We start from the raw sequence: 26074 nt of genomic DNA, 5'->3' as shown, positions 1-26074 counted from the left end.
TGAACTCCATTTTTAAATGACTGCTTTCACAAGAATGTTACGACAATGCTCTGAGATATGTAGGAGGAGGAATACACTTACTTAAGGAGGAAAAGGGGTCAATGATAAGATGTATTCTGAAACAGATATATCTGGAATTCCCCACCCCCACCTCAGTTTGGTTCGCTTATTGAAATAGCCTGCTTGTCTTAAACAAAATACATTGTATAATCTTACTCGACATCTCAGGTGCTGTCAACACCAGGTAACAATGTTCGGTTTCGTCCTTACCCTCTAGTGCCTGTCACATATCTGTTTTACAACAAGCTGCCAGAACTTGAACAACACGGTAGATGAGATACCTTGATATCCCTGAGGACCTAAAATTTAGGCCTTTTATTATTAGAACTATTCAATGATGATATAGAGATTTAAAATAAGAATTTCCCTTTGACAGCTGTGAAGTGACAGACAAACCTACATACTCTGGTAGAGCAAAGTGTTGAAATACATACCATAATTCGGACAAAATGAAAGCAACTCACAAAAGATGTTCTAGTAGTTTCTTGAAATCTGTTTCATTGAAATTGCCTTAAAATATTTTTATACCTCAGAAAATAAGGCAGAACATACTTTAAAAAGTTTATCCATAGTGTGAGTATGTATTTTTATTATTTTTAAGAAATCGACTATGCCAAACATTTTTACTTAACCTTTGCCCTTTTCTTGAGTAAGGGTTAGAGATGGTTAGAGATGGTTAAGAGGAATAGGGCATTGCTAGCACTTTCCAGGCCCCTTTTTGTGAAGGAAGATTACAGTCTTCTGCAACTGGAATTTCTGGTGGCTTCCTGCCAGGGCAGTTTGCTCAGCCCAATCTGTGGGAAGGAAAAAACTATTGGATCTGAGTAGCTAATAGGTTTCAGAATTCTTCATGCAAGTGAAAATGATACTCCTTAAAGTATAAAAGGATCTTCTTGGATGCATTAGTGAGAAAAATGAAGTGCACTTTAACTTAAATTTTTTAATGTCTGCAAAAAGATCCAGTGGCTTAAAGGGAGCCTTGCGTTTTATTTCAGTTCTTTACAAGAGACATTGAAAATATCTTTTCAACATTGCTGTTGTTATGCTATTTATTTAGATAAATTCTCTTTCACAACTGAGACTGACTTCAAGTGCTGACAGTGTTACCAATGAAATAATACTGTTGACACAGGTACTATAGGTAAGTGCAGGATATATGCTGAATTGAAGTTGGGAAGAGGTGGAATTTAGATTAAAAAAATAATTTAAAGAAGGACAAGGACTTCCCTATAAAACAGGCTTAACTACAGATGATGGGGTAAATCTAAGCAAAGGGAAAAACAGCAAGAAAAAGTTCAAAAGGAAAAAGCATGTACATGCTTCCTAGTGGAATATGGCAATTTAAAAAATTTAATTTAAAAAATGCAATTGGAGATAATACATACATATATAAAATTAACTGGATAACTGAATCAAGTATTTTGGTAATTATAGAGGAAAAAAATCTTGCAAGCCAGGGCAAGCAAATTGGTTAAATTCACCATCTAATTACTCATTTCTTCATATTACATTGCTTGTATTGTCTTGGGTTGTATTTTGAAAAGCAAACTAGAACCAAAATTACATTTCACAGATCTGAAAATTAAAACCACAATACATCTGTTAATATCAAAAGTTACAAAGTGAAAGTGAAAGTGGCTCAGTCATGCCTGACTCTGTGAATCCTCCAGGCCAGAGTACTGGAGTGGGAAGCCTTTCTCTTCTTCAGGGGTTCTCCCAACCCAGGGGTTGAACCCAGGTTTCCCACACTGCAGGCGGATTCTTTACCAGCTGAGCCACAAGGGGAGCCCAAGAATACTGGAGTGGGAAGCCCATCCCCTTCTCCAGGGGATCTTCCTGACCCAGGGATCAAACCCAGGTCTCCTGCATTGCAGGCAGATTCTTTACCAACTGAACTATGGGGGAAGCCCAAAAGTCACAAAATTGCTATGAAAAACTGAGAGGCGAAGTCACATTCACGAGACAGCCTCATGTTTAGGGCACAGACCAGAGGAGTCAATGGAGGACACAGAGGTTGCTCAGTGTTGGAAGCCCAGCTCTCAGTCCCTGTCCAGGACGCTCTGATGCCGCCAGGTGACCGATCCCCTTACTGGGGAAATAACTACTCAGGGTCGTTGTAAAGATTGAGAGAGAAAAGTATTTGTAAAACATGAAGCATAATGATTCCTAGATAGACTTCTAAATGGCTACATTCCCTTCTTTTTATCTCACACACACATACCCCTTTCATATTTAATTCTTGTTTTGTTTTTGACCTCACCATGCCCACTGCAGTGGAAGAACTGAATCTTAACCACTGGACTACCAAGGAAGTCCCCATATTTAACTCATTTTAGAGAAAATGTTTATACAAAGGTTTTATGTGAAGTTTGTTTTTTGCCTACTATTTCAAAGTAATTTATATCATCAAAGTTCAATATAATGCAATATTGGATTGTACTTCAGCTTTTATCATGGGATTGACTTGTACATGGAAACCATATGTATGAGGCAGATGTTAGCCCTAGATGTTTTTATATCTATGAAATTCTGCTAATATTTTTAGTTTTTGTATGTGAAAATGGTTAATTTTCATATGAAGTACGTATTTCTCTTTTTTCTTTTTGCTCCTCAAAAATCAAGTACCTTATATAAAACTTCTGGTATTGCCATTCTACTGGCAATGCCTATAGCAAACTAGAAATTCTTGCAACTGAAACCAGAAACCTGATGATCTCTACAGAGACATCTTTTTAAAGTGATGATCTCTATTTAGCAATGTATGAATAATACAAATAAATAATTGTGGTAAAATTTTAATGGCCCAACAGATGTTATTCTCTCACATATCACCAATTTGAACATGCTTTACTTACGATAAAATACCTTTTTTTCTTTTGGCCATACCAGACGGCATGCTGGATCTTAGTTAACTGACCAGGGATCAAACCAATGCCCTCTGTATTGGGAGCTTGGAGTCTTAACCACTAGACCGCCAAGGAAGTCCCAAAATACATTGTTAGCAATAAAGTACAATAAACAAATACTCCCAACTCATGAAACATAAGAGAGAAAAAGGTCATTTGTATTTAAAACATTTGAGACTACAGTGCATATTCACAAACTATTCACTAGTGTCCAGAATGATAATCTGGTTAATCAAATGAGTTTTTAAAAGTTGCCATACCAATATTTTAGTGCCAAATGGAAGTTCAGTATAAATGAGTTTTACTACTAAAAATTATGTTATTACCACATTGGATTCTTTACATGTATGAAAACATTTCTACATTTCTTCATAATTACTGTGGAAGAAATTTGGCAATGTCACCACTCATTTCATTTTTTTCTAACAAAATAAGAGCTGCCGGTTTTTCAGTATCTACTGTGAACCAAGAGGAGACGGCAGTGGCACCCACTCCAGTTCTCTCGCCTGGCAAATCCCATGGGCGGAGGAGCCTGTAGTCCATGGGGTCGCTGAGTCGGATGTGCTGGTTTGCGTCTTTGGGTTGGCATGCCCTCACGCCTGGAGGATGGATTCTCCTGCTATTTTCTAAATAAAGTAGAGCTGTAACACTGATTTGTCCAAGAGCTATATCACAGTCTGTCTAAGACCCGAGACCTGTGACGTGCCGAGGGCTTCAATGTCTGTCACTCCAAATCTTTGTCGTGACGAGACAGAACCGAGGAGCATAAACTCGCCTGACATCTATGGGACTGAGCGACTTCACTTTCACATTTCCTTTCATGCATTGGAGAAGGAAATGGCAACTCACTCCAGTGTTCTTGCCTGGAGAATCCCAGGGACAGAGGAGGCTGGTGGGCTGCTGTCTGTGGGGTCGCACAGAGTCAGACACAACTGAAGCACCTTGGCAGCAGCAGCAACTATGAACCAAGAACATGATATAGACGCCACACACACTTACTAATCCTGGCAACAGCCCTACAAAGGTTATGGGGTGCCCTCCCATCTCTTAGTACAGTCACAGTGCAGGTGACAGTGGCCGTGTAACATAGTTGGCCATCAGATCTAAGAGGAAATTATTAGGATGGTTCCAGAAAAATCTCTTTTCTAAGGGAAAGCCAGTTCAGCTGACATGCTTTCTTTTCTTCTTTCCATCACTTCTACCAAAGCAAACCTACAATGCATGAGGTGAAATAGCTCATTACCAGTTGACAAGCACACATTAAGGTTGGCTGAACAAAAACCCGAGAAAGCCTCATGTTCTTAATGACATTATAAAACTTAAGAGTGGACAAATGAGACCTGCCTGGACAGCCTACCACTGACACAGGTGATAAAAATGACCATTGTTTTTCAGGTTTCTTATTCACGGATGAATGCAACTCTCAACTGATTCACCTGCAAAGAAAATGTTGACCTTTCAGTCAGTGTTTGAGAGGAGGCAACCCAGCTGATAGAAAATAGGACAATAATTTGATACATAGGTATCAGAATTGTTAATGACTTGATTTAAAAGTGCTTTGAGAATCCTGGGTTTTAAATGCTATGTGTTTATGGGAAGGTCCAATTGTTTGGGATTATTGAAATATTTCCCTTACTTTTATTATAATATATTTTTACTTGGGCAGGTATCTCTAACCCTGGACATCAGCTTACTTATCTTTGATAGAAAAGAACCACACTAGATTACCTCTAGGATTCCTTGCACTGAGAACTATTAGAATGCTCTACATGTTGGCCTATAGTGAAACAAGAACATGGCCCCCAAATGCATAATTCCTTGCAATCTTATGAATACTAGTGAGCCATATATTTGTTTGCAATATTGAATTTAATGCATAGGAATCACATTATACCTGAGACTTGGAGGAATAGTCCAAACAGACATGTAGTAGTATTATGCTTTGTATTGAGATTTAACAGAAAAGTTCTGACTAGAATCACTTAGAGAACGTGGACTCAACCTTGAATTTTGCCTTTCTAGACAGATTGTGCTTTTTTAGAAAAAAGCAAACAAACGTGCTATACAAGTACAGTGCAGAGCTTAGTAAAAGCCCTCTTAGCCAACACTGGTGATTGGTGGATTGAAAAAGTAAATTAAAGCAAAGAGATTTCTTAAATGTTGCTGCATACCTTAACGTTAAAATAGCTTGAACTGCAAATGTACAGTTGACCCTCATATGGGGTTTGAACTGTGCAGGTCCACTTATATGCTAGTGTTTTCAACAGTAAGTACTACTGTATTATTTGATCCTTGGTTGGTTGAATTCGTGGATTTGATGTGGACAGTGGATACCCAGGAGCTGCATAAACAGAGGACCAATTATAAATTATACTCAAATTTTCCACTGTGTGGTGGGACCGCTAACCCCTCTTTTGTGCAAGAGTTGACTGTGTTTCATTTGTCAATCTTTTGGAATGCAAAATAATTGTGGATTTTAACTTTTTCCAGGTTTTTATAGTTGTCTTGCTTACACCTAATTTGGCAGCAGTTTTATTTAGTGACTTTGTTTCAAATTGCATGGGTTTATATAATAATTAACATAATTACAATAACAAGTTCAGTGGGTATAAAGAGGCTTGGGCAGAAAGGCATCTGACTACACAGGCATGGAAATTGTAGTGGGTGAAATTCACAAGGATAGTAGAGGAAATTTTACAAGTTTGGGGCATATACTGTGCTGTGGAGGGACTCCCAAGTGGCTCAGGGGTAAAGAACCTGCCTGCCAATGCAGGAGACATAAGAGATGTGGGTTCGATCTTTGGATCAGGAAGATCCCTTGGAGTAGGAAATGGCAACCCACTCCAGTATTCTTGCCTGAAAAATCCCATGGACAGAGGGCCTGGCGGGTTATAGCCCATGGGGTAGCAAAGAGCTGGACACAACTGAGCACACAGGCATCTATGTGTGTATATATATGTATTCTGTGCCATGGGCATATTTTAATGAAGGAATGAGGAGCATCAGTTAATCTGGCAAATTAAATAGATGTCATGAGAGCTCCTATGTACCCATCATCTGTGACAGATATTGCTTAATAAGATGTAAAGCTATTTTGCTCACTGTTTTAGAGCACCAATCTTTGGAGACTAGCGAATTGAACATTAAAGTGTTACAGATATCTTAGAAGCTCTCACCCCATTATCCTTCCAGTTAAGTTCTGATGAGCAGATTCCTTCCTTACACTATATTTTGTTGATTGGCTCCCTTATGTTTTCCTCTGTGTCCAAGTCTCTGACTTGTTTTTGATCCAGGTATCTCAGTTCCTGGGCTTCACAGGTGGCTCAGTGGTAAAGAAAACACTTGCAATGTAGGAGATGTGGGTTGCATCCCTGGGTTGGGAAGATCCCCTGGAGAAGGAAATAACAACCCACTCCAGTATTCTTGCCTGGAGCATCCCAGGGACAGAGGAGCCTGGTGGGCTGCCGTCTATGGGGTCGCACAGAGTCGGACACGACTGAAGCGACTTAGCAGCAGCTGCAGCCAGTATTCTTGCCTGGGAAATCCCATGGACAGAGGAGTCTGGCGGGCTACAGTCTATGGGGTCGCAAAGAGTCGGATGTGACTTAGATAAACAACAATCCCAGTTCCTACAGTCTGTGCAGGGATTGGAAGCTGGTCCCTAAGCCCCAACTCCCATAGACCGGTCAGTGACAACTGTCAGGCTTTCCCTGGATAACGCCTCCAGAATCAGATCCAGGTTCTGAGTCTATTGTTTTGTGACCTTGGATTATCTTAATATTACTTGGTCTTTGCTTCCTTTTCTGAAAAAGAAAGAACACTCATCTTGCAGGCATGGGAAGTGCTAGCAGAGGGCCTGCACAAGTAGGTGATGAAATGCTTGTTTTCTTCCCATTCCCTTGATTTCATATTTCTGAAATGTAGTCAGAGCTCTGACTACTTACAGGAATGCTTGTTGAATGTCCTAGAGGCCAACCACCTGCCCGCTAGGATCCTTGCCCATGAAGAGCTCCGAACATCTGCTTGCTTGTCCATATTATCCAATGATGGGGCTTCCCTGGTAGCTCATTGGTAAAGAATCTGCCTGCAATGCAGGAGACCTGGGTTCGATCCCTGGCTCGAAAGATCTCCTGGAGGAGGGCACGGCAACCCTCTCCAGGATTCTTGCCTGGAGAATCCCATGGACAGAGGCGCCTGGAGGGCTGCAGTCCGTGGGGTCGCACAGAGTTGGACACGACTGAAGTGACTAAGCGGTGGCAACAGCCAATGAAGGGATTTCCCTGGAGTGCTTACTTGGCCGTCAGTATCACTGGTTGGCTTGGGCAACCATCCATTTCCCATGGCTCCCTCAGCATTTATTCTTTCCACCTTTGAATTTCTCTATAATTGATTTTATCATTCAACACAGATGAAACATTTGCCATTCACTGGCACACTGCCGTTGAGTCGCTAAGTCCTGAACTACTTTTGTGACCCCACAAACTGCAGCGCGCCAGACTTCCTTGTCCTTCACTATTGCCCAGAGTTGAAGGCTGAACTGCACATTAGGGTTCTGCAGAGGAATAACCAACGGACACAGAACACAAAATATACATATACATATATATACATACATACACAGAGAGAGAGAGGGACAAAGATTGAGCCTGACTGATTTTAAAGAGTTGGCTCAGAGGATCATGGAGCCTGAGAAGTCCCAACATCCACAGTCAGCAAAGTGGAGACCTAGGAGAGCCGATAGTGCAGTTCCAGTCCAAAAACTGGAGGGCTTGAGACCCAAAAAGAGCGTGTTTCAGTTTGAGCCTGAAGACTGAAAGACTGAAGTCCAGCTCAAGGCAGTCTGGCGCGAGGTCCTTCCTCCTCAGGGGAGAGTGTCCCTTTTGGTTCCATTCAGGTCTTTGCTTGGATGAGGTCCACCCACTTGGGGGAGGGCAATCTACTGAACTCGGGGCTACCCATTCTCATTCCAAAACACCCTCACATACACTGGGAATATTTGACCAAATATCTGGGCAGCCTGTTGTCAGCTGACATCACACTGAGCACTGGGCTGGGCATGATCACAGTCTTGTCATCATTTCTGGTCTCAGAGAAGCCAGTGCACCTTCTTCCGCGTCCTGTTATTCCCACCTGTGCTCCCGGGCCTGTCCTTTCCTGTTGCTAAGACCTACCCCACCCTCAGACCTCTCTCACACTTTCGGTTTACCCCTGCTTTTTCTCTACCTAAAAACATGTTCAGGTTTTTCCTTCACTTTAGAATAAAGGTTCTCTTCTGTCCTTTGAGCTTAATATCCCATCCTCTTTTTTTAGTTCAAAAAGAGAAGTTTATATTCTCTGCCTTCAGTCATTCACTAAAATCCCTGGTGATCTAATTCATCTTATTTCTTCTGTCTTTATATTCCTTATAAAAGTCAACAGTGGCTTCCTCAAATCTAACAGCTTTTGTTCAATCTTCACTTTAATATGTCATTAACTTTTGTAAAAAGAAATTCTCTTTGCTTCGGCTTTGGGTGTCTACCTTGTTCTCTGCTGATTTGAGGGGTTTCTCTTTCCTATCCTGTCCAATTAGGTAATGTCCTTCTTTGCATTTTGTATCTGTTTCGGCATTTATCAAATTCTACTCCATGTTTTAGTTATTTCTATTGCACAGGTTTAAAAGGCAGGCACCTAGCCCCACTACTTATTCCTCTTCCCTGCTTGATCTTTCTCCAGAGTACTTATCAGCATCTCACAAAGCACAGAGTTTACGTATTTATTGTCTCTCCTCCTTTTCCCCATGGCAGGAAGGAATTTGGAACTGTTTTTTCACTAACATATCTCCAACATCCAGAGCAGCAACTAGTGTTCAGATAATAGCTGTTGAATTATTACAAAGATTAGGGGTGTTCAGTGCATAATTATCTATAAAACTAAAACATCTGGAAATAAAATATCTAGTAATAAGAAAATAAATCATGATACATCCATGAGATAGAATATTGTGCATTTATTGAAAGTCATACTTGAAAACTTTAGTGGAAAATGACCACATTAGGTGGAGAAAAAGCAGGCTAGAAAAATATAGATAAAGGATCCTAATTTTATTTAAAATATAAAGGAGGGGATATACACTAAAATGTTATCAGTGGCTGTATCTGTGTAGTGAGATTAAAAGTGACTTTTGGTTTTCTCTGTTATTTTTGCATTTTGTAAATTTTCGACCAATTCCTTTCAACAACAGCAAAAAAATTAAAGATAGAAAACTGTAAAGCTTTGAAAAAAATGTTTCCTCTTCTCTAGTCTCAATGAATTTCTCACTTCAATTAAAGATACTATTTGCACTTTTGGCACTGATTATATTCTGCTTAGTATAATGTGTCTTTATTTCTGCTAGGCCCTACACTTTCTGAAATCAGAAATCATGTCATATTTTTTGTAACTATCAGAGCCTACAATACCTGTCTTTACATTCTATAACTGTTTGAAAGAAAAAAATTGTATAATATTTTAATAGCTGAAAATAATGTACAGTGTTAGTTGCTTAGGGAAACCATCAAATCATGTAATTTTATGTCCCTCATGACTGCCTTGAAAATACTCAGATTTAGAGCCATGTTAGGATGACGACTGTGGGCATCCTGTATTTTTATTTGCTGGTTCAAGATGGTGACATAGGAAGATCTTGATTTCACTGCCTCCTATGACACAACCTATCTACAGCTGTTTTTAGAATAATTTCCTCTGAAAAAACCTAAAAACTGGCAAAGCAAACCCTTCACATGAGGCAAACCAGAGAGAAACCACATTGAAGCAGGTAGAAAAGGCTGAGATACAATCTCACTGTAAACCCCGCCCCTGGCACAGCGACCTCTAATCAGGAGGGAATGTTGCAGTGAAAAGGAAAAAAGAGGAATGAGTGAGCTTATTCCTGAGGAGTGAAGGGTTCGTACCCCACATCGGGCACCCCAGTTTTTAAAGCCAGCACCTGAGAGAATGATGACTACAGTACAAGCATTTTTATCTCTGTTTACATTTACAAAATGTAAAAGTTTACTTACATTTTTTATTAATTGTTGGTACATTACATGACAACTTCTGATTCTGGAGTCAATCTGACAGTCAATTTCAGGAATGGCCACTAAGGTAATTAGGGTAGGCAGTTGTTACAAAGTGACCATGGGATAAATGGATCCAAAACGCATGGCTCAAATACAGAGAAGTTTATCTCTTGCTCTCAGGGATGAATATTTTTGGTTGGCAGGCAGGTTTCCTCCACAAGGTTAGAGTTCCAATGTCTTCCATTTTATGGCTTCCCAGGTTATACAGCATGTGCACTGTATACTAATTTTATTTACTCATCCCTGCTTCCAGAAGGTCAGGTTGTAGCTTCAGTGAGGTCAGATTTAGCAAATAAAAATACAGGATGCCTACTTAAATTTGAATTTCAGATGAGAACACATACTTTTTTTCAGCATAAGTATACTCCACATAATATTAGGTCCATAATTATATTAGAAAATGATGTGTTATCTGAAATTCCAATTTTAACCTTGGGTCCTGTATTTTATCTGGCAACTCTTTTGTGTGGGTTGGGAGTAGGTCTATCTCATTTAACACAGAATCCCTAGAATCTGAAACAGTACCTGTCAACTTTAAGATAAATCTCTCAATAATATTCAATAATATTTAATGAATAATTGATATTCTGCCTGTCAAGGAGAACCTATATGAGCAAAGAATTTTTATTTTAAGTAATTAGAGCAATACTACTATTAGTAAGAATATGTATTAAGTATCAGCCAAGAATAGTTATTATTGCTTGTTATCAGAATACTTATTAAGTATCAGCAAAGCATACTTACCAACAGATAAGACCTTAAAATGTATCAGCATTTCAAACCAAAAATGTTTTCAGTAAGGTAAATCGTTAAAATCTGTCTTCCCCTAGATGTCTGCACAGCTCTGCCTCTCGCTTCTTTCAGGTCTCTACTCAAATGTCATTTCTCAATATATCTTCCCTGTTCACCATATCTAACACTGCAGCCCTCCCCCTCTGTTACACTGTTAGGTTTCCTGCTGTATTTTTTCTCCTTTGCAATTAGAGTGAAGGTACTATATACTTATCTTGTTTACTGCCTCTCTCTCCCACTAGAATGTAAACTTCATAAGGGCAGGCATTTTCCTTCCTGTTTTATACACTGCTAAATTTCTGGCTCCTGGACATATTCACTTAATATTGGTTGAACGAATGACTGAATAAACACCGTTGGTTTTTGTTAGAATTTATATTTACCATTCATTTGACATTCACTTTACATGACGCGAGGTGGAGTAAATGTCACAGTATCATGATTCTGCCTGCATCTACTCAGTTCATCAAGTCCTGTCAATTCATGGAGTCTATCACCTCCATGTCTTTAAATGGACACTCCTTACTTCACTGTCCCTGTTGTCACATCCACAGTGATTCCTATTTGTTCCCTGAATTAAGTCAGAAATTGCCTCATTGGTCTCCTTGCGTACTGTATTCCCATTCCACTGCATCTTTCCAGTTGTGACTGAAGTTATTTTCCTAAAACAAGATTCTGATTATATTATTGCCTAACCTCAAAATTCTATCACTCAAAGATAAAATTCAGAATTTCTAACTTGTACACATGAAACCCTCTATGAGGTGGTCCAGTCTCAACTCCTGCCACTCTTCCACACGTGTTCCAGCCCCATGGATTTCTGTCTGCTCAAATGTCACTACTTTGTGAGATTAGCTGCTCTATTCTCAGTACCACAGAGCTCTTTGTATATTCTCATGATACTTAAGAGCTATAAGCACTAAGTAGTATTTCACCAATTTTATTTTTTAAAATATTTATTTGGCTTAGCCAGATCTTAGTTGCAGCATGCAGGATCTTTAGCTGGCAGCATTCAAACTCTTAACTGGGGCATGCGGGATCTAGTTCCCTGACCAGGGATTGAACCTGGGCCTCCTGCTTGGGGAGCTCCAAGTCTTAGACACTGGACCATCAGGGAAGTCCCTCACTGATGAAAGCAATGTACATTGCTTTCTCTTGTAACATCTTGAAAGTTGGAATTCAACTTTCAATAATTGCAGCTTACAGTGCTGTCATCAGAAGACAGTTGTGATGTAGCTGTCATAGCCTGCACATCCGCAAACTATGTGATTATTCTTGGTGGCAGTTGCAAACCTTAGACATTTTAGACAACTAAGCATTTAAAGATAGGATATAAATCCTATTTGTGGTCTGAAAACCTTTCACCAACACCTTCTAGTTGGATCAAGAAAGCACCAGCATCAGAACTTGTAGAATGGAAGAACTACTGAAGACAACAGTGGAGTATGCTTTTAAAGCATGTTGTATCACTAATACTTCTGGTTGGTAGAATTCAATACAGTATGGAAAAATTCATACTGATAAGACAGCAATATATCACAGTTTATTATTAAAAAAATTTTTTTGGTTGCACCACAAAACATGTGGGATCTTAGTTCCCCAACCAGGATGGAACCTGGCATCCTGGCAGTGGAAGCACCGAGTCCAGGAAATTCCCATGTTGTAATTTAATTACCAGCATTTTTTTTCTTTCTAAATGGCATGTCTTAGAACCCATGGTGTCTCAGACTTGATAAAATATGGTGTGTTATCTTGCATTTCTAAAACGATCTTCTAAGACAGGTCTTGCTGTATCCTATCTGGGGTCTGCCGACTTATGAGTATATTTTCATTATCTACCTGTCTTTCCATAATTACTGCCATGTTTTAGGTTCCTTTGATAGAGAAACTGTTCCACTGTGATTCTAATTCTCATTCTGGATATGTTCATTTTCCATACTCATCTTGAGTTGCCTGTGAAATACTGCTCATTGGAAAGGTCTAATTTCCGTTTTTAAAAAGTTAATTTATTATTCATTTTGCTGTGTCAGGTCTTAGTTGTGGCATGTGGGATCTAGTTCCCTGACCAGGGACTGAACCTGGGCCCCCTCCATTGGGAGTTCGGATTCTTAGCCAGTGGACCAGCCGGGAAGTCCCTCTTGTTAACAGTAGTCTCTAGTAGCATTTTCCACCCCCCTGAGGATTGATATTATATAATTATATAATTGGTATTATATAACATCATAAATTAGGATGACCAAAATTAAATTTCCTTATATATGTATTATTCAAATACTTTCTGCTGCGTAATTTCACATCTGATGTTTTTTGCTTATTACTTCATCGTTTGTCTGATGTTCTCAAACTCTCAACATCACCAACTGCTGTGGTCTCAAAGAGTAAAGCAGAGAGCTGAGGAAATGAATGGTAAGACAGTCAAAAGAAACTTTGTTAGGTTACATATGAGGAACACTTAAGTTCATCTGATTATTCTGCTCAGATGGCACATCCAGATACCATAAGCCAAGTCACTGGCACATCATTATTTTTAAACTGTGTTACCCTGCTTAATTAGTTTTAAAATAATTTAAAAGGCTCTGGTTGGCTCCTACAAATGAATATAATTCGTCGTTCTTAATTCTGTTAGAATAGCTCCATTTCAACAATTTAGGCTATTGTTTAAGCCAGAGTCACTAATCTTTGAGTTTTGTGTAATTTATTCATTCCCTTTTAAATCAGGAGCCATAGTATTTGGGCAGCATTCCTTTAAAAACAGCAGCAAAGAGCATGTTTTCTCCCACATACTTCTTCCAACCAATGTCCTCCCAGAAAATTTTTTCCTAATCTCCCAGCTTGCCCCAGGACAGGGTTTAGCACATACTACTCCAACTAGTTTCCTCTCTAGCGTTGCAAGAGCTCACTGTTTCTTCAGTGACTCTGATGAAATAGTTGGCTTGCATTTGATGGGTTGTTTTAGAGATATAAGCCTACATATAACCAGAATCTTTCTGGAATCACATTGTAGAATCGCAGAGATTGGGTGAAGAAGAGATTCATGTTTCCCATCTTGTGCTTCCTGCAAGGCCTAAGCTCACAGAGTGGAACAGTGGGAGTCTCTGGCATTATTTGTTTTCTCAGTTTACATTTTTGTCAAACATAGTTGAATTCAAACAATTTAAATAAACATATGATGAAATTCGCTGTTGTCTATATTGGTGCCACATTTATAGTTTTTTTTTTTTTTTCCCCTTTAGTTTGCAGATCTATTTTAGGAGTTTTAGGTAAGGTAATAACTCCAAGATTATGTGAATTTTTAGTTACTGATTACTACTAGAGGCTAGACACATGCGTTATTCTTATAATTTAGGCATATAGTTCATAATCAGCGTTATTTAAGATTCATCTGAACAGCTTTTTAAAAAATGAGGTGTTGAAGGCTCATCGCAGTTTTCCTGTATCACTGTCCTCTGGGCTTGGGGGTTTGGAACCTTCATTATTAAGCTCTATTGATAAAGCTGATGCACATCTTCTGGCCCAGAACCACAGGTTTAAAACATCATCAACTAACAGTTTAATTGTCAACCAGAGTCACTAAGAATAAACTTGGCCTACTTCACAGTTTTATCTAGGGACTACTCGTCAATGCTTCCTGGTTTCAGATGGCCTTTTGATTTGCTGTCTATGTATGTCCTGATTTCTTTCCTGTTTTGCCTCGGGGCTTTGCCGTCTAATACTTCTGGGCTTCTCAGCCGGAATCCTGGTCTTTGATCTCAGGTGCCACTCTAAGGGTAGTTTCTGGTTATATGCCGCAGGTTGGCTCCTTGGACTTGGCTCTCCTGATCTTTGTGTTTAATCCCAGGTCTATCTTATACCTCCACTTATGACCCTAGTGCAACCATCTACCAACTCCATGGAGTTGGGGAAGAAAGACTATGCTGGCTCCATTGGAAATGATTTCAAGTAACAGTAATAGCTAAGGTCAGTGTTAACACATGCTCATCTACTTCACTGTAGTTTGATTCCTTTCAAGCTACTTTGTACTAACTAAAAACCCCAATTTATATGGAAAAAAAATTTCTCGCCTGGCAATAAAGACCCTCTGGACCTGACCCACCTTTCTGGATCTTATACTATTCTTCCTGTATCTGGTACTCCAGCCTAAGCTGAACTTGATTGTTCCCCAAGAAGCCACTGCCAGTGCTGTGCTAACTTCCTTTCTTTACTACATTTTCAATGTCTAGAAGGGATTTTCACCAGAAGCTTCTTTTCCTTTACTCACATATTCAAATCCTATCAATCTTTTAAAGCAGTGTAAGCAGTGTTTCTCAAATCTGAGAAATGTAAAAGAAATTCTTATGATTCTAGAGAATACATTTTCTGACAGGCAGGAGTCCACAGACCACAGTTTGAAAAGCACTGACAGAGAAAACTGGGGACAAATTCTATGAAGAGTTCTTTCAGTTGCAAATTATCACTTTGAAAAAAAATTTTTGTCTTTGTAACTTATAAAACAATTTGAATATTGTCATTAAAATAAAAACAAAAAATCTAAAGTATCTTTTAATTAACTCAATTCTTATCTCCAGATCTAGGATTCCATTTTGAGAAACACTGCTTTAAGGGACCACTTAAACTTACTGACCCTATTTCCCTGGGGAAATAACATTTTCTCTTTTCTGAATTATTTAGTATCTAATCACTTTCTGTTCTGTAGTAGCTAATAATATATAGACAATATTTTTCTAGAAAAACCTTAAGTTCTTTGAAGGCAGGGACAATAATCATTTTTAACTCCACTTAGCAAATACTGGATGTAATCTCTCTACTCCACCTTATTTTGTAGTCTAAATCTCTTAAAAATACTTTACTCTTCTATGGAACCTACTCACATAACAGCGTATTGCTGAACTAGCCCTACTATAACAAAAGTTCAGAGACTATCTTAAATGTTAGTAAAAGTCCAAGTTAAAAAATTCAAAATGTAAAAAAAGTGCCACAAAACATGTTTTATGTTAACAGTAATAGAACAATTTCTTTCAATGACCAGTAAGCAAATAATTAAGAATTTCAGAATAAACGATAGAAATGTAAGGTTAGCAGGGGAGTCTTGTCTTATATGGGTTTTATGTCCCTAAGTCAAACTGTCGACTAGTATATTTGAGGAAAGTTTTCCTCGGACATTTAAGATTCATTATGTCATCCGGCTTGATGACAGGGGCTGGTTTTTAACCGAGAATGTCTTCCCTCATGCAGTATCTGGATCGAGCCTGATACAGTGTGTGTGAAACAGCACTGGAAGGGTTATGGAGAACCAATCTTATGTGTCACCTGGGCAGCCAGGTCAGTTTGTTTAAATAAAAAGTAATGGATTATGATTTGCCAGGGTCCCTTTTAGCTCTGAAAATTAACATTCGATGGTTCTAAGTAAATATGGCTTGACAGAGGTTACTTCTTTGGGTAAGACGGGTTATTTCCCTCCCAGTATAAAAAGGGCAGTAAACAGTTTATCGATATTTGAATCTTTCCCCACTGTCCTTTTAGGGCTGAGTTAGGGGGGAAAAAAGGATTTGTATGCTTTTTGGTGGTTTCCTGCAACGAGAGGGGCACTGGCCAAGTCCAGCCCTCGCCCTCGGTCGCTGCCCAGAGCCAAGCGCGGCTGCGGGCTAGGGTTGCCCCTGGTCCCCACTCCCCAGCGGGAGCGGTGTGACTCGCGGAGATTAGTCCCTGGTCATAAACAACCTATCACTTCCCCTCCCCCGCCCCGGGCCCGCCCGCGCCGGGGCCGGCCCTCCTAGGGCCAAGGAACCTCCTCCGACGACCGCCGGCCCGGAGCCCTCCTCTGGGGGGCGACCGCGGGCCTGCCGCTGACTCCTACCCGGGCTTTTGATCACGCTACTCATTCCTCCTCACTGGCCCACAGGGAAGGGGTTCGCTACCGAGACCTCGGAAAAGGAGCTGAGGCCAACCACCATTTCCCTTCCCCCGACCCCTACCACCTCCGACAGCCAAGGAAAGGCCGCCGTGCCTGACGCGCAGACTCACAGCCGCGCCGGCCTTGGGCGCGCCGACGCGGCCCCAGCCCCACGGACCTTCCGTGGCCAGTCCCCGCCCCTTCCCGGAGCCCGCCTCCGCGTCGGCCGGCCCGCCTGCTCGCCCCTCGCGCGCACCCGACGCCCCGCCTCTGCGCGTGCTCCCTAACTGTTCCCGGAGCCGGCCTCCAAGCTTCCCCCGCCCCTGAGCTGTTTGAATATGCTAATAAGAGGCCAGGGGCCAGCCAATAGGCTAGCGGGGCGGTGCGTCACGTGGCCCGAGGACGTGTCAGAGGGCGGAGCCTCTGCGGCCCCTGCCCGAGTTAAAACCGGAGTGTGAGAGAGAAAAGCGCTTCAGTAGCGAGAGGGGCTGAGAAAGTGGTGACACCGCCGGGGTGCGGAGGGAGTCCCTGAAACTTCTCCCAACAGCCCCAGGGCCAATCTCCCCTTAGCCCACTCCCCTCTTCGCCAGCTCCCAGGTCCCCACTCCCTGCGCCGGGGGTGGGGTAGGGAGCCAGGCCCGTCTCCCGCTGGGACACACACAGGGGCCGGGAGCGGGGACGGGACCCCCGAGGCGGGGGGGAACGGACCGACAGACAGACGGCCGGGCGCCCGCCCTAGCGGGCAGGCAGGCAGGAGGAGGCGGAGGAGGCGGGGGTACGACGGGGAGGACTGGGTCCGGGGAGTTTCCTCTCAACTATCGGGGGAGAAACTCCCCGCAGCCGGAGGAAAGACCCAGACGGTGTTTTCCTCCCGGGGGCCGCGCTCCCCCGCCCCGCGTTAGCGGCGGTTGCCGCCGCCGCCACCGGCGCCTCCACCTCTTCCATCTCTTTCTCCACCACCTCGGGCCCCGGTGTCCCCGGCCAGCACTATGCCCATCTTACTGTTCCTGATAGACACGTCTGCCTCTATGAACCAGCGCAGCCATCTGGGCACCACCTACCTGGACACGGCCAAAGGCGCGGTAGAGACCTTCATGAAGGTACCGACCGACCGAGCCCGGGGGGCGACCCCAGCCCGGCGGCCCGCGGGCGGCAGGGGTTGGGGGGAGGGCGGCCGGGGGCGGCGAGGCGGAGGTGTCGGGGACCTGACTGCGGGAGCTGCCGGGCTCGGGGACCCCCTCCCCCACCGCGCGGGCGGCCGGGCGCTGCGAGCCGGGCTCGGCCAGGGCCCGGGCTCCGGCCCCGGGCGGTGTGTGTGTGTTTGTGGGGCCGGGGTGTGTGTGTTTGTGTGTGTCGGGTGGGGGGGGGCGGCCGCGGCGTGTGCGGTAACTGGGGGGGGGGGGCGGCGGGGCCGCTGGGCGCCCCTTCTCCGCCTGCTAATCTCGCCTGTGTGCTTCCCTCTCGCCCGCCCTGTTCCTGCTCCCGTTTCTCCCCCGTTCTCCCGCAGCTCCGTGCCCGGGACCCTGCCAGCCGAGGAGACAGGTATATGCTGGTCACTTTCGAAGAGCCGCCCTATGCTATCAAGGTAACAGCCCTCGCCCTCCCCCTCCCCGTCCCCGTCCCTTCCTCTCTCGCCCTCCCCGCCCCCCCATTCACCCTTCCTTATGCTCCCCTCCCCCACCCGCTGTGCTCCAGGCGCTGAGGTCTTTTCCCCTGCGGGCTCCCACCCCCTCCCCCCGCTCCGGAGCGTCCCGGCGCGGCGCAGAGTCGCCGGGCCACCGCCGTCCCCTCCCCAGCCCGGCCCGGCGGCGGCGGCGGCGCGGCGATCAACATGGCCGACATTTCCCCTCCGCGGCGTGAGCGGCAGCAATGAACTGTGGGGGATATTTATTCAAGTTAGCCCGAGTGACAGCCGGGCCCGGCCGCGCAGAGCCCGGGTTTGCATTAAAGGGGAATCGGCCCGAGGCCCGGGCGGGCCGGCGGGCTGGGGGCTTACGGGAGGGGGGGGGGGCGTGGGGTGGTGGGGTGGGGTGCAGCGGGGTCGGGTCTCCGGATTTTCCCCGATAGGGCCGCGAGGCCGGTGGGACAGCTTCGGGTGAACTTCGGAAGTGCTGCTCACTTCTGCTTTCCACCACTACCTCTGCATCCCCGGATTTTTGGGCATAAGGTTGGGGAGTGCATCTTCCCGGGAAGTTATGAAGTATTAAGGCTGGTAGCTACGGAAAGCTGTAGAGCCAGCAGGTTTATTCTCGGCCACCTCTGGAGGAGAGTTTCCTTAGCAGAGAGACGGCATTGACACTACCCCAAACTGTACAGTAAAGTCGAGCAGCCGCTTGGTGAACGGCAGATTGTTAACGGCCGTCCCTGTGTACCTGGCTTGAAAAGATGAAAAAAAGAAATTCTCACATTTTTCTTTTCAGGCCGGATGGAAAGAAAACCATGCAACGTTTATGAATGAACTGAAAAACCTTCAAGCTGAAGGACTTACGACTCTTGGCCAATCCCTAAGGACAGCTTTTGATTTATTAAATTTAAATAGATTAGTAACGGGCATAGACAACTATGGGCAGGTAGGTTGAATATTAAGGTGGAAACACAGTTGATTTTTCTTTCTGTGGACAAGCAGCCCAGTCCAAAAGCTATATACCGTGAAATACAAATATGAAACATTGCAGACTAAAATACAGTATGCACATAATACAAAAGTGGAATTCTGACCACACTGTATATGGTTTTATAGCCCTCAAGTTTTTTTTTTTTTTGTTTCTTAAAATGTATTTGGGTTCAGAATTTGAATCTGAATGCTGTAAAGTTGACATAAATTTAGTTTTAATCCCTTAAAGTTCACTCAGGAAATAAAAGGAAAACATCCTGTTTCACCACACTGTTTCTGTGATGGCCTACCCACTGGCAACTGCAACCTTTGCAATGACTGACAGACACTAGTTAATTAAAATGATCTTAAAATGTTAGAGGAAATTATTCTATTTGTTGTAAAAGGGCTTAGTTTAACCGTGTTGTATAACAACTCTGAAAGGTAAAAAGAATTTCAGTGTACTGGCTGAGTACATTAAGATTTCTCAGCTTTTGAAGTGTGTCCATTAAGCCACTGCAGGAAGAATTCTGAAACCATTTGAATTAAATGGCAGGTCCAGAATTTTGTTTTTAAACTCCCAACCCTTGGAAAAGAGGCTGTTGGAAAATTTGAAGGAACCCATCCTTTCTCCCTGATTCAGCCCCAGTTCCTCTAATGCTCTTGCTCTTAGCTGTCTGAAGATGAGACAAGATGTTTAAATCACATGGTGGTTCACTATGGGATAATGCAAGGTGGTCCATTATGGCACTTTTGAGGTAGCTGGCCGAGGAAGTAAAGGATGACAGTTTCTGTGTTGTGCAGAGCACCGTTAACCACAGTGACACGTTTTGGTATACATTTTATTTTCACAAATTCCATGAGCCACCCTTTGCATTAGTTTCACAAGTGTCAGGGGAGTTCTTCCCACAACTACAGCTTTTGGTTTCTTTTCTATATAGGAGCAGAATTGTTTTCTTGTTTTAGAAATGTTTATACTTCAGTTCTTAGGGATAACTATTCACTGCCTGAACATTTTTGGAAATGGTTGAATGTAGTCCTGTTTTTAAAGTATACATTTCAACTTGGAGTCAGTTTGTTTTTATGGAATTGTACTTCCATTGTTTAATTAGTAAATGTGTATTTTCTTTACAGTAATCTTTCTGTTTTCTCTTTCTATGCTGCTTTATGTTTCAGCTATTAGTAATTTAGGCAGATTTGCCATGAACTTTTCAGTTTCTTTCTTTAAAATAATGGTTTTATTTCCCTTTCAGATTCCTTTGTTATCTGTAGTACTATGCAGTCTTAGTGCTTAAGGTCTTGATCTAAACTTTGAGTTCAAAGTCAGATAAGAAACTTGCCCTTACTCAGTTATCCTTATTTCCTTATTATTAGGTATACTTATTTGGTTGTTAGATTGTCAGTGTATAGCAGAAGTATTAATTTTCTGTTTTTCTGCATCGCATTTTGTAAGTGGGAAAGACTTTTAGACATATTTACCTCATACCTCCTATTAAAAATATTTCTTAGATGTTTCCTTAGAAAAAACTGTCATGGAGAGACGGAGGACATTTGTAACTTAAACCTGTATTTTCTTTTTCACAATTGTCGTCTTCCACCAGGGAACACTTAAGTTCTTGTCTCTAAAGTTCACGAAAGTTTGAGGTTGAATGTGGTCCTGCTGTGCTCTTACCACTTGCACCGAGAGAAGAGCCTGGAGATGAGGATGTTTTTGAATGTCAGGATTTATTGATTCAACAAGGTGTAGAGATTATGCCTTTTAGTTATTTTGAGGAATAAGTGAAGAGGCAAGGAGTAATATCCTGAGTTGGCACATAAAAATGATACTAGCATTAAAGTAACTTTGGAAGCCATAATTTTCCAGATGAAAATGACGATTGAGTAGTCTTTTAATTAGAAGAAAATGTCTTTTCAGAAGCTATTTTTCATCATGAGCTTTTTTTCTTGCTGATTTAAATACATATTTTCTTGTTAAAAAAGACAAATGATCAAGGATTTTGAATGTTTCATATATTTAATAGTGAATAGTTCATATGTTTTCTTTGTGAGATTGTCTGCCTATTTTTTGTGGAATAACTGTTTTCTGTAACCTCAGTGTTTCTACATAAGTACTTCCCCTCTCATGCTCTGTCCTAGGATCTGTGGAGCCCATAGTACTAAATACTTCTGTATAATCTCAGTAGTTGAAGGAAATGAGAAAAGGTGAGCTAGATGAAAGGGCATATTGAGTTTGTAAAGCATCTAAAAACCTTTATATAAGCTTCTGAAAAAGTTTTCGTAAAACACTTAAATGGGGTTTATATATATCTGCATATTTATGCAGATACCTCCACACGTTCCTCCCACTCATATAGGTGCACGTATGGGTTTCCAGAATCAATTCCAAGAGTTTTTAATATCTATTTATTGCATAAGTTTCATTAACATACTTAAAAATAAAACATGTTTGAGCTATTAGCTAGTATCCTAAGAACTTGCAGGGCATCAGCAAGGTTAAAGTGGCTGAGAAAAAAAATGGTTCTTCGTGAATGTTTTCTCAAGCACGTTGGATATCTCACTAATAAATTCCTTGCATGTTGAAGTCCTTATAAATAATTTTGACAATTAGTATCATTTGCTGATATTTCTACACTCATGATGTGTAGTCAGTCTTACAAATTTTAGTAACTTAGTCAATTGCTTATCATTGCAGCTGAATCTGATAATTTTTTTTTTTTACATGTGTTCACCAGGGTTTCAAATGATGCTGATTTTTTAAGAGCCACTAAAAATTTGATCCTGCCTTAATATCTGTTGGACATGTATATCTGATTAAAATTTCATATGTAGATTGGTTGATTTTTCATACTTTAGCAAGTTGTTCTATTTTCTGTCAATATTTTCAACATTGTTAAAGTTAGGTTCCAGTTAGGTTTAGCTGCTAAATAATACTCTGATCTCCACTTCATCATTTATGTCACTGGACTGAATTCCACACTCCTGCTACTCAATATACTAGTACTGATTCAGTTGTTCTAGGACTTAGAATGGTACCTTCTACTCTATATCTTTGGTGAAGACAATCTTAAGTAATAACATAAAAGGAGATATAAATTTGTGTTTAATTTTTTGAGGCATTTCTATTCCAAGTGTTTACCTCATTGAAAAATGGTGGCTTTCAGACAAGATCAAATTGAGTGAACCTTGGAGAATAATGGCAGCAAATTTTATTATTCAGCATAAAGAGCTATTTGTGAATGAAGCAGATAATTCAGGTAGATTTCTAGTAATACTGCTTTTTTCTCTTCACCAAAGCGTACCCATTTAGTTCTCGGGTAGTATGTAAAAAGGCTTCTCTTTTAACGCTGGTAGGTGAAGTAATGAAAACTTGATTCCCATTTGGGTTTTTGGTTTCCTTTAGGCTACCAAGAAATGTATAAACAGTAGTTTGGTATTGACCTATAGATAATCTTTTCAAAAGGAAGTGGATTATTATCTTTGAACATCCTGTGCTGAAGTCCCTGAACCTTTTTTTTTTCCTACATTTTAAATTTAAACATGTAATAGCACATATACCATCCTAACTATTTTTAAATGAATAGTTTAGTAGTGTACAGGTTATTGTGCAGCCAGTCTCCAGAACATTTCCATCTTTCAAAACTGAAACTCCTTTCAAAACAATAACTCCTTTTTTACCCCTAACCCCAGCCACTGGCAATCAAAGAATAGCACCATTCTACTTTCTGTTCCTTTAAATTTGACTGCTCTCTCCTGTAAATGGAATCATAGAGTATTCCACATTGTAGCATGTATCAGGGTATCATTTTTTTATTACTAAATAATATTCCATTGTATATATATACCACATTTAAGGAGTTTTTTCTGTGTATGCCACATTTTGCCTGTCCATTAGTGATGAACACTTTGGCTGCTTCCACCTTTTGACTGTTGTGAGTAATGCTGCTGTGAACATGGTGTGCAAGTGTCTCTTGAGATCCTGCTTTCAGTTCTTTACACCCTGAAGTAGAGTTGCTAGAGTGTTTGATAATTCTGTTTTTTAAAAATTAAAGAAAAAGCCATATTGTTCTACATGAAGGTTGCACTATTTACCGTTCCCACCAGTAGTGCCCAAGGATTTCAGTTTCTCCACATCCTTGATAACACTATTTTCCTTTTTTCTAATGTTAGCCCTTTTAATGCATTTGAGATGTTATTTCATTGGTTTATTTGCATTAACCTAATTATTTAATATTTATATTGTACATCTCTTTATATGCTGGGTGGACATTTGTATATTGGTTTTGGAGAAATGTCTGTTCAAGTCCTTTGCTTATTTTTTAATTGTTGCTTTTTCATGTTGATTTGTGGGAGTTCTTTAAATATTCTGGATATTACCCTCTTATCACATGTGCAATTTGCAGATATTTTCTCCCCTTCCATGAGTTGCTTTTTACTCTGTTGATTGACCTGTTGATGTTTATTTTTGATGTATTCCTATTTATGTTTTGTTGCCTTTGCTTTTGGTGTCATTTCCAAGAAATCATTGCAAAATCCAATGTATACGCGCTTTCCTCCTGTATTTTCTTTTAAGAGGTTTACTTTTACATCTTAACATTTGTGTTTTTCATCCATTTGGAATTAATTTTTGTATATGGAATAGGGAGTAAGGGTCCAGCTTCATTCTTTTGCATGTGGACATCCAGTATTTCCAACACCATTTATTGAAGAGACTGTCCTCCCTTTTGAAGGGTCTTGGAAAGTCCCTGAAATTATTTTCAATAATTACTGATGGATAGGGCCCTCTATAATCAAACTGGCTTAAGTGCTTTTTTCTCCATCTTTAATTGTGTAAAGGAAGAGCAGTGGCTAGGAATGTGGGAAGGGAATTGAAAATCTGACCCTGACGTTGAGTCACTCTGTCACACTGGACAGTCGCTACTGCCCTGTGCCTCTGCTGCTTGGTTTCCCAAACTGCCAGTCATGAAGCCATTCACACCCTTAGTCAGTGAGAGGCTGAGAGGGCATGGTGTGGTAAAATGTACTGCAAAAGTTGTGAAGTGCTCAGTAGATAGAAGACATACTTTTCTCCCCTGGATAAATTTTTGCCTCTAGTTTTCTATTTTCCCTGTTGAATTGGAAAGTACAGTGATAAAAATCTAGTGGTATTTAAAGCTGGTATTTATTACATGCTTTGAAATCTGTAACATATTAATATATTTGTTTTTTGGGAGAGTGATTTAGCTTTGTATTGCTTCCTAGGGGAAGCAGTGTGAAAAGTAAATATAACTTGATCAAGGTTGTCTTAATGATAGTTGATAAGCATGGGATAAAGGATAGGATTTTTTAAATGTTAAATGAAAACTGGATGAATATAGTTCAGTAGATAAGTCAGAAAGTCATTCTTTTATAGGAATGTAGATTAGAAAAGGAACCCTCAGAAGACAAAAGCACGTATTTTAGGATTCTTTCAAATAGGGAGCTCCCCCTAGTGCGTTTAAGATGATACTTACACACATTTGATTTGCAAGGAACTTTAGAGGAGCACATCTATTGGGTAAATCAAGGGATATTTTAATAAGGTTTGACTGAGCTCAGAGTAGTATAATATGGCTATGATTTGTTTCCTGTTGAGCAATAATTTTGAAGGTGGTAATTTACAACAGATTTCAAGATCCAGGTTTTATTTTCTTTGAAAACACTCGCTATAATTTGTCTTCATAATTTTACACGCTAAATCTATTTTCTAAAAGATAAAAAAACCACCTTGGTGTGATGATTTTAAAAGAAAATGAAAAAGAATATCCTAAAGACATTGCATTCTTAATTAGAAATTATTGAAAATAAAAGTACAAGAGGTGAAAGTAATATGATCCATTTCTTCAAAGAGAATATTTTCCCTTTATGCAAAAGAATGTCAATAATGTAGTATTAAGCTATGTATGAAAAGTTATATACATTAAATTATCTTTGAAAATTAAAAGACCAGGAACAAATATTTGAATGAAAGAATATCACTCAGTTATTTTCAATTGATATAAGGTCATTTATGGTCCGAATTAACTAAAAGTATTGTTTAGCCATGTTCGTGTTACAGATTTCTGCAAGGAGACTATAATATTTTATAAGTTAATTTTCTTAAATATTTAAAGTTATTTTTAGTCATCATACTCCACTCAAATTTATACTTTTATAAATTGTCTTGGTGGATTTTTTCCTTTGGTTGATCAGCACTAACATATTATCAGCACTGTTTTTTTTTTTTTTTCCATTTTATTTTTTAATTTTCTTTTTTTAGCCATGTGGCTTGCAGGATCTTAGTTCCCTGACCAGTAATTGAACCCTAGCCCACAGCTGTTAAAGCGTCAGGTTTTAACCTCTGGACTGGCATGGAATTCCCTGTTTTCTTTCATTTTAAAAGAAGTAATTTCTTTATACAAACTTCATTTTTGTTTAGCCTTATTATTAGTTTGCTTAATTTAAGCATGGTCACAGACCATAGAATACTGGGTTTTTTGCATTTTGTCTTTATTCCCTGGTCCCTCTTCTTTCCTCCATCCTTTTTTGTTGAGATACGCCTTAAATGTATATACTATGTGTGAAGCTTTGTGAATTTTTATATACACTCTTGGAAAAACAAGTTGAACTTTTTGCATCTATCAACAGAACTTTTCATTAGACTTCCTGTAAGTATTACTATAGTTATTGCTTTTTGGGGCTTTAGAATCGAAAGTGATAGACTTTATCATCCTTATTTTAT

General features: G+C 40.7%; 1 protein-coding gene and 1 long non-coding RNA gene across 5 annotated transcripts in view; one reads left to right on the top strand and one right to left on the bottom strand.

Annotated features, from left to right (window-relative positions):
- Positions 1–32: 32 nt before the first annotated feature.
- On the bottom strand, positions 33–18259 carry LOC110140945 (uncharacterized). The gene is made up of 3 exons (XR_011489014.1): positions 17807–18259; positions 3742–3924; positions 33–854 (listed from the first exon to the last, which is right to left on the bottom strand). It is a non-coding gene; the product is annotated as an uncharacterized lncRNA (long non-coding RNA).
- The window catches only part of INTS6 (integrator complex subunit 6), a 97091-nt gene continuing 88170 nt past the window's right edge, over positions 17154–26074 (top strand). For 2 of the 4 annotated variants that reach the window (XR_011489011.1, XR_011489012.1), the window contains exon 1: positions 19166–19315. Coding sequence is in view for 2 of the 4 variants with exons in the window: in XM_070471280.1 (XP_070327381.1) it covers positions 17735–17845; positions 18253–18330; positions 19166–19315 (339 nt within the window). In the remaining 2 variants the exon portion in view is untranslated. Of the gene's footprint in view, positions 17846–18252; positions 18331–19165; positions 19316–26074 lie in introns of those variants that run through there. The other 2 variants (XM_070471281.1, XM_070471280.1) reach the window with 2 other exon arrangements.

The sequence above is a fragment of the Odocoileus virginianus genome, chromosome 8 (genome assembly GCF_023699985.2).
Source record: "Odocoileus virginianus isolate 20LAN1187 ecotype Illinois chromosome 8, Ovbor_1.2, whole genome shotgun sequence".
Lineage (NCBI taxonomy): Eukaryota > Metazoa > Chordata > Mammalia > Artiodactyla > Cervidae > Odocoileus > Odocoileus virginianus.
This window is presented reverse-complemented; position numbering and strand designations above follow the sequence as displayed.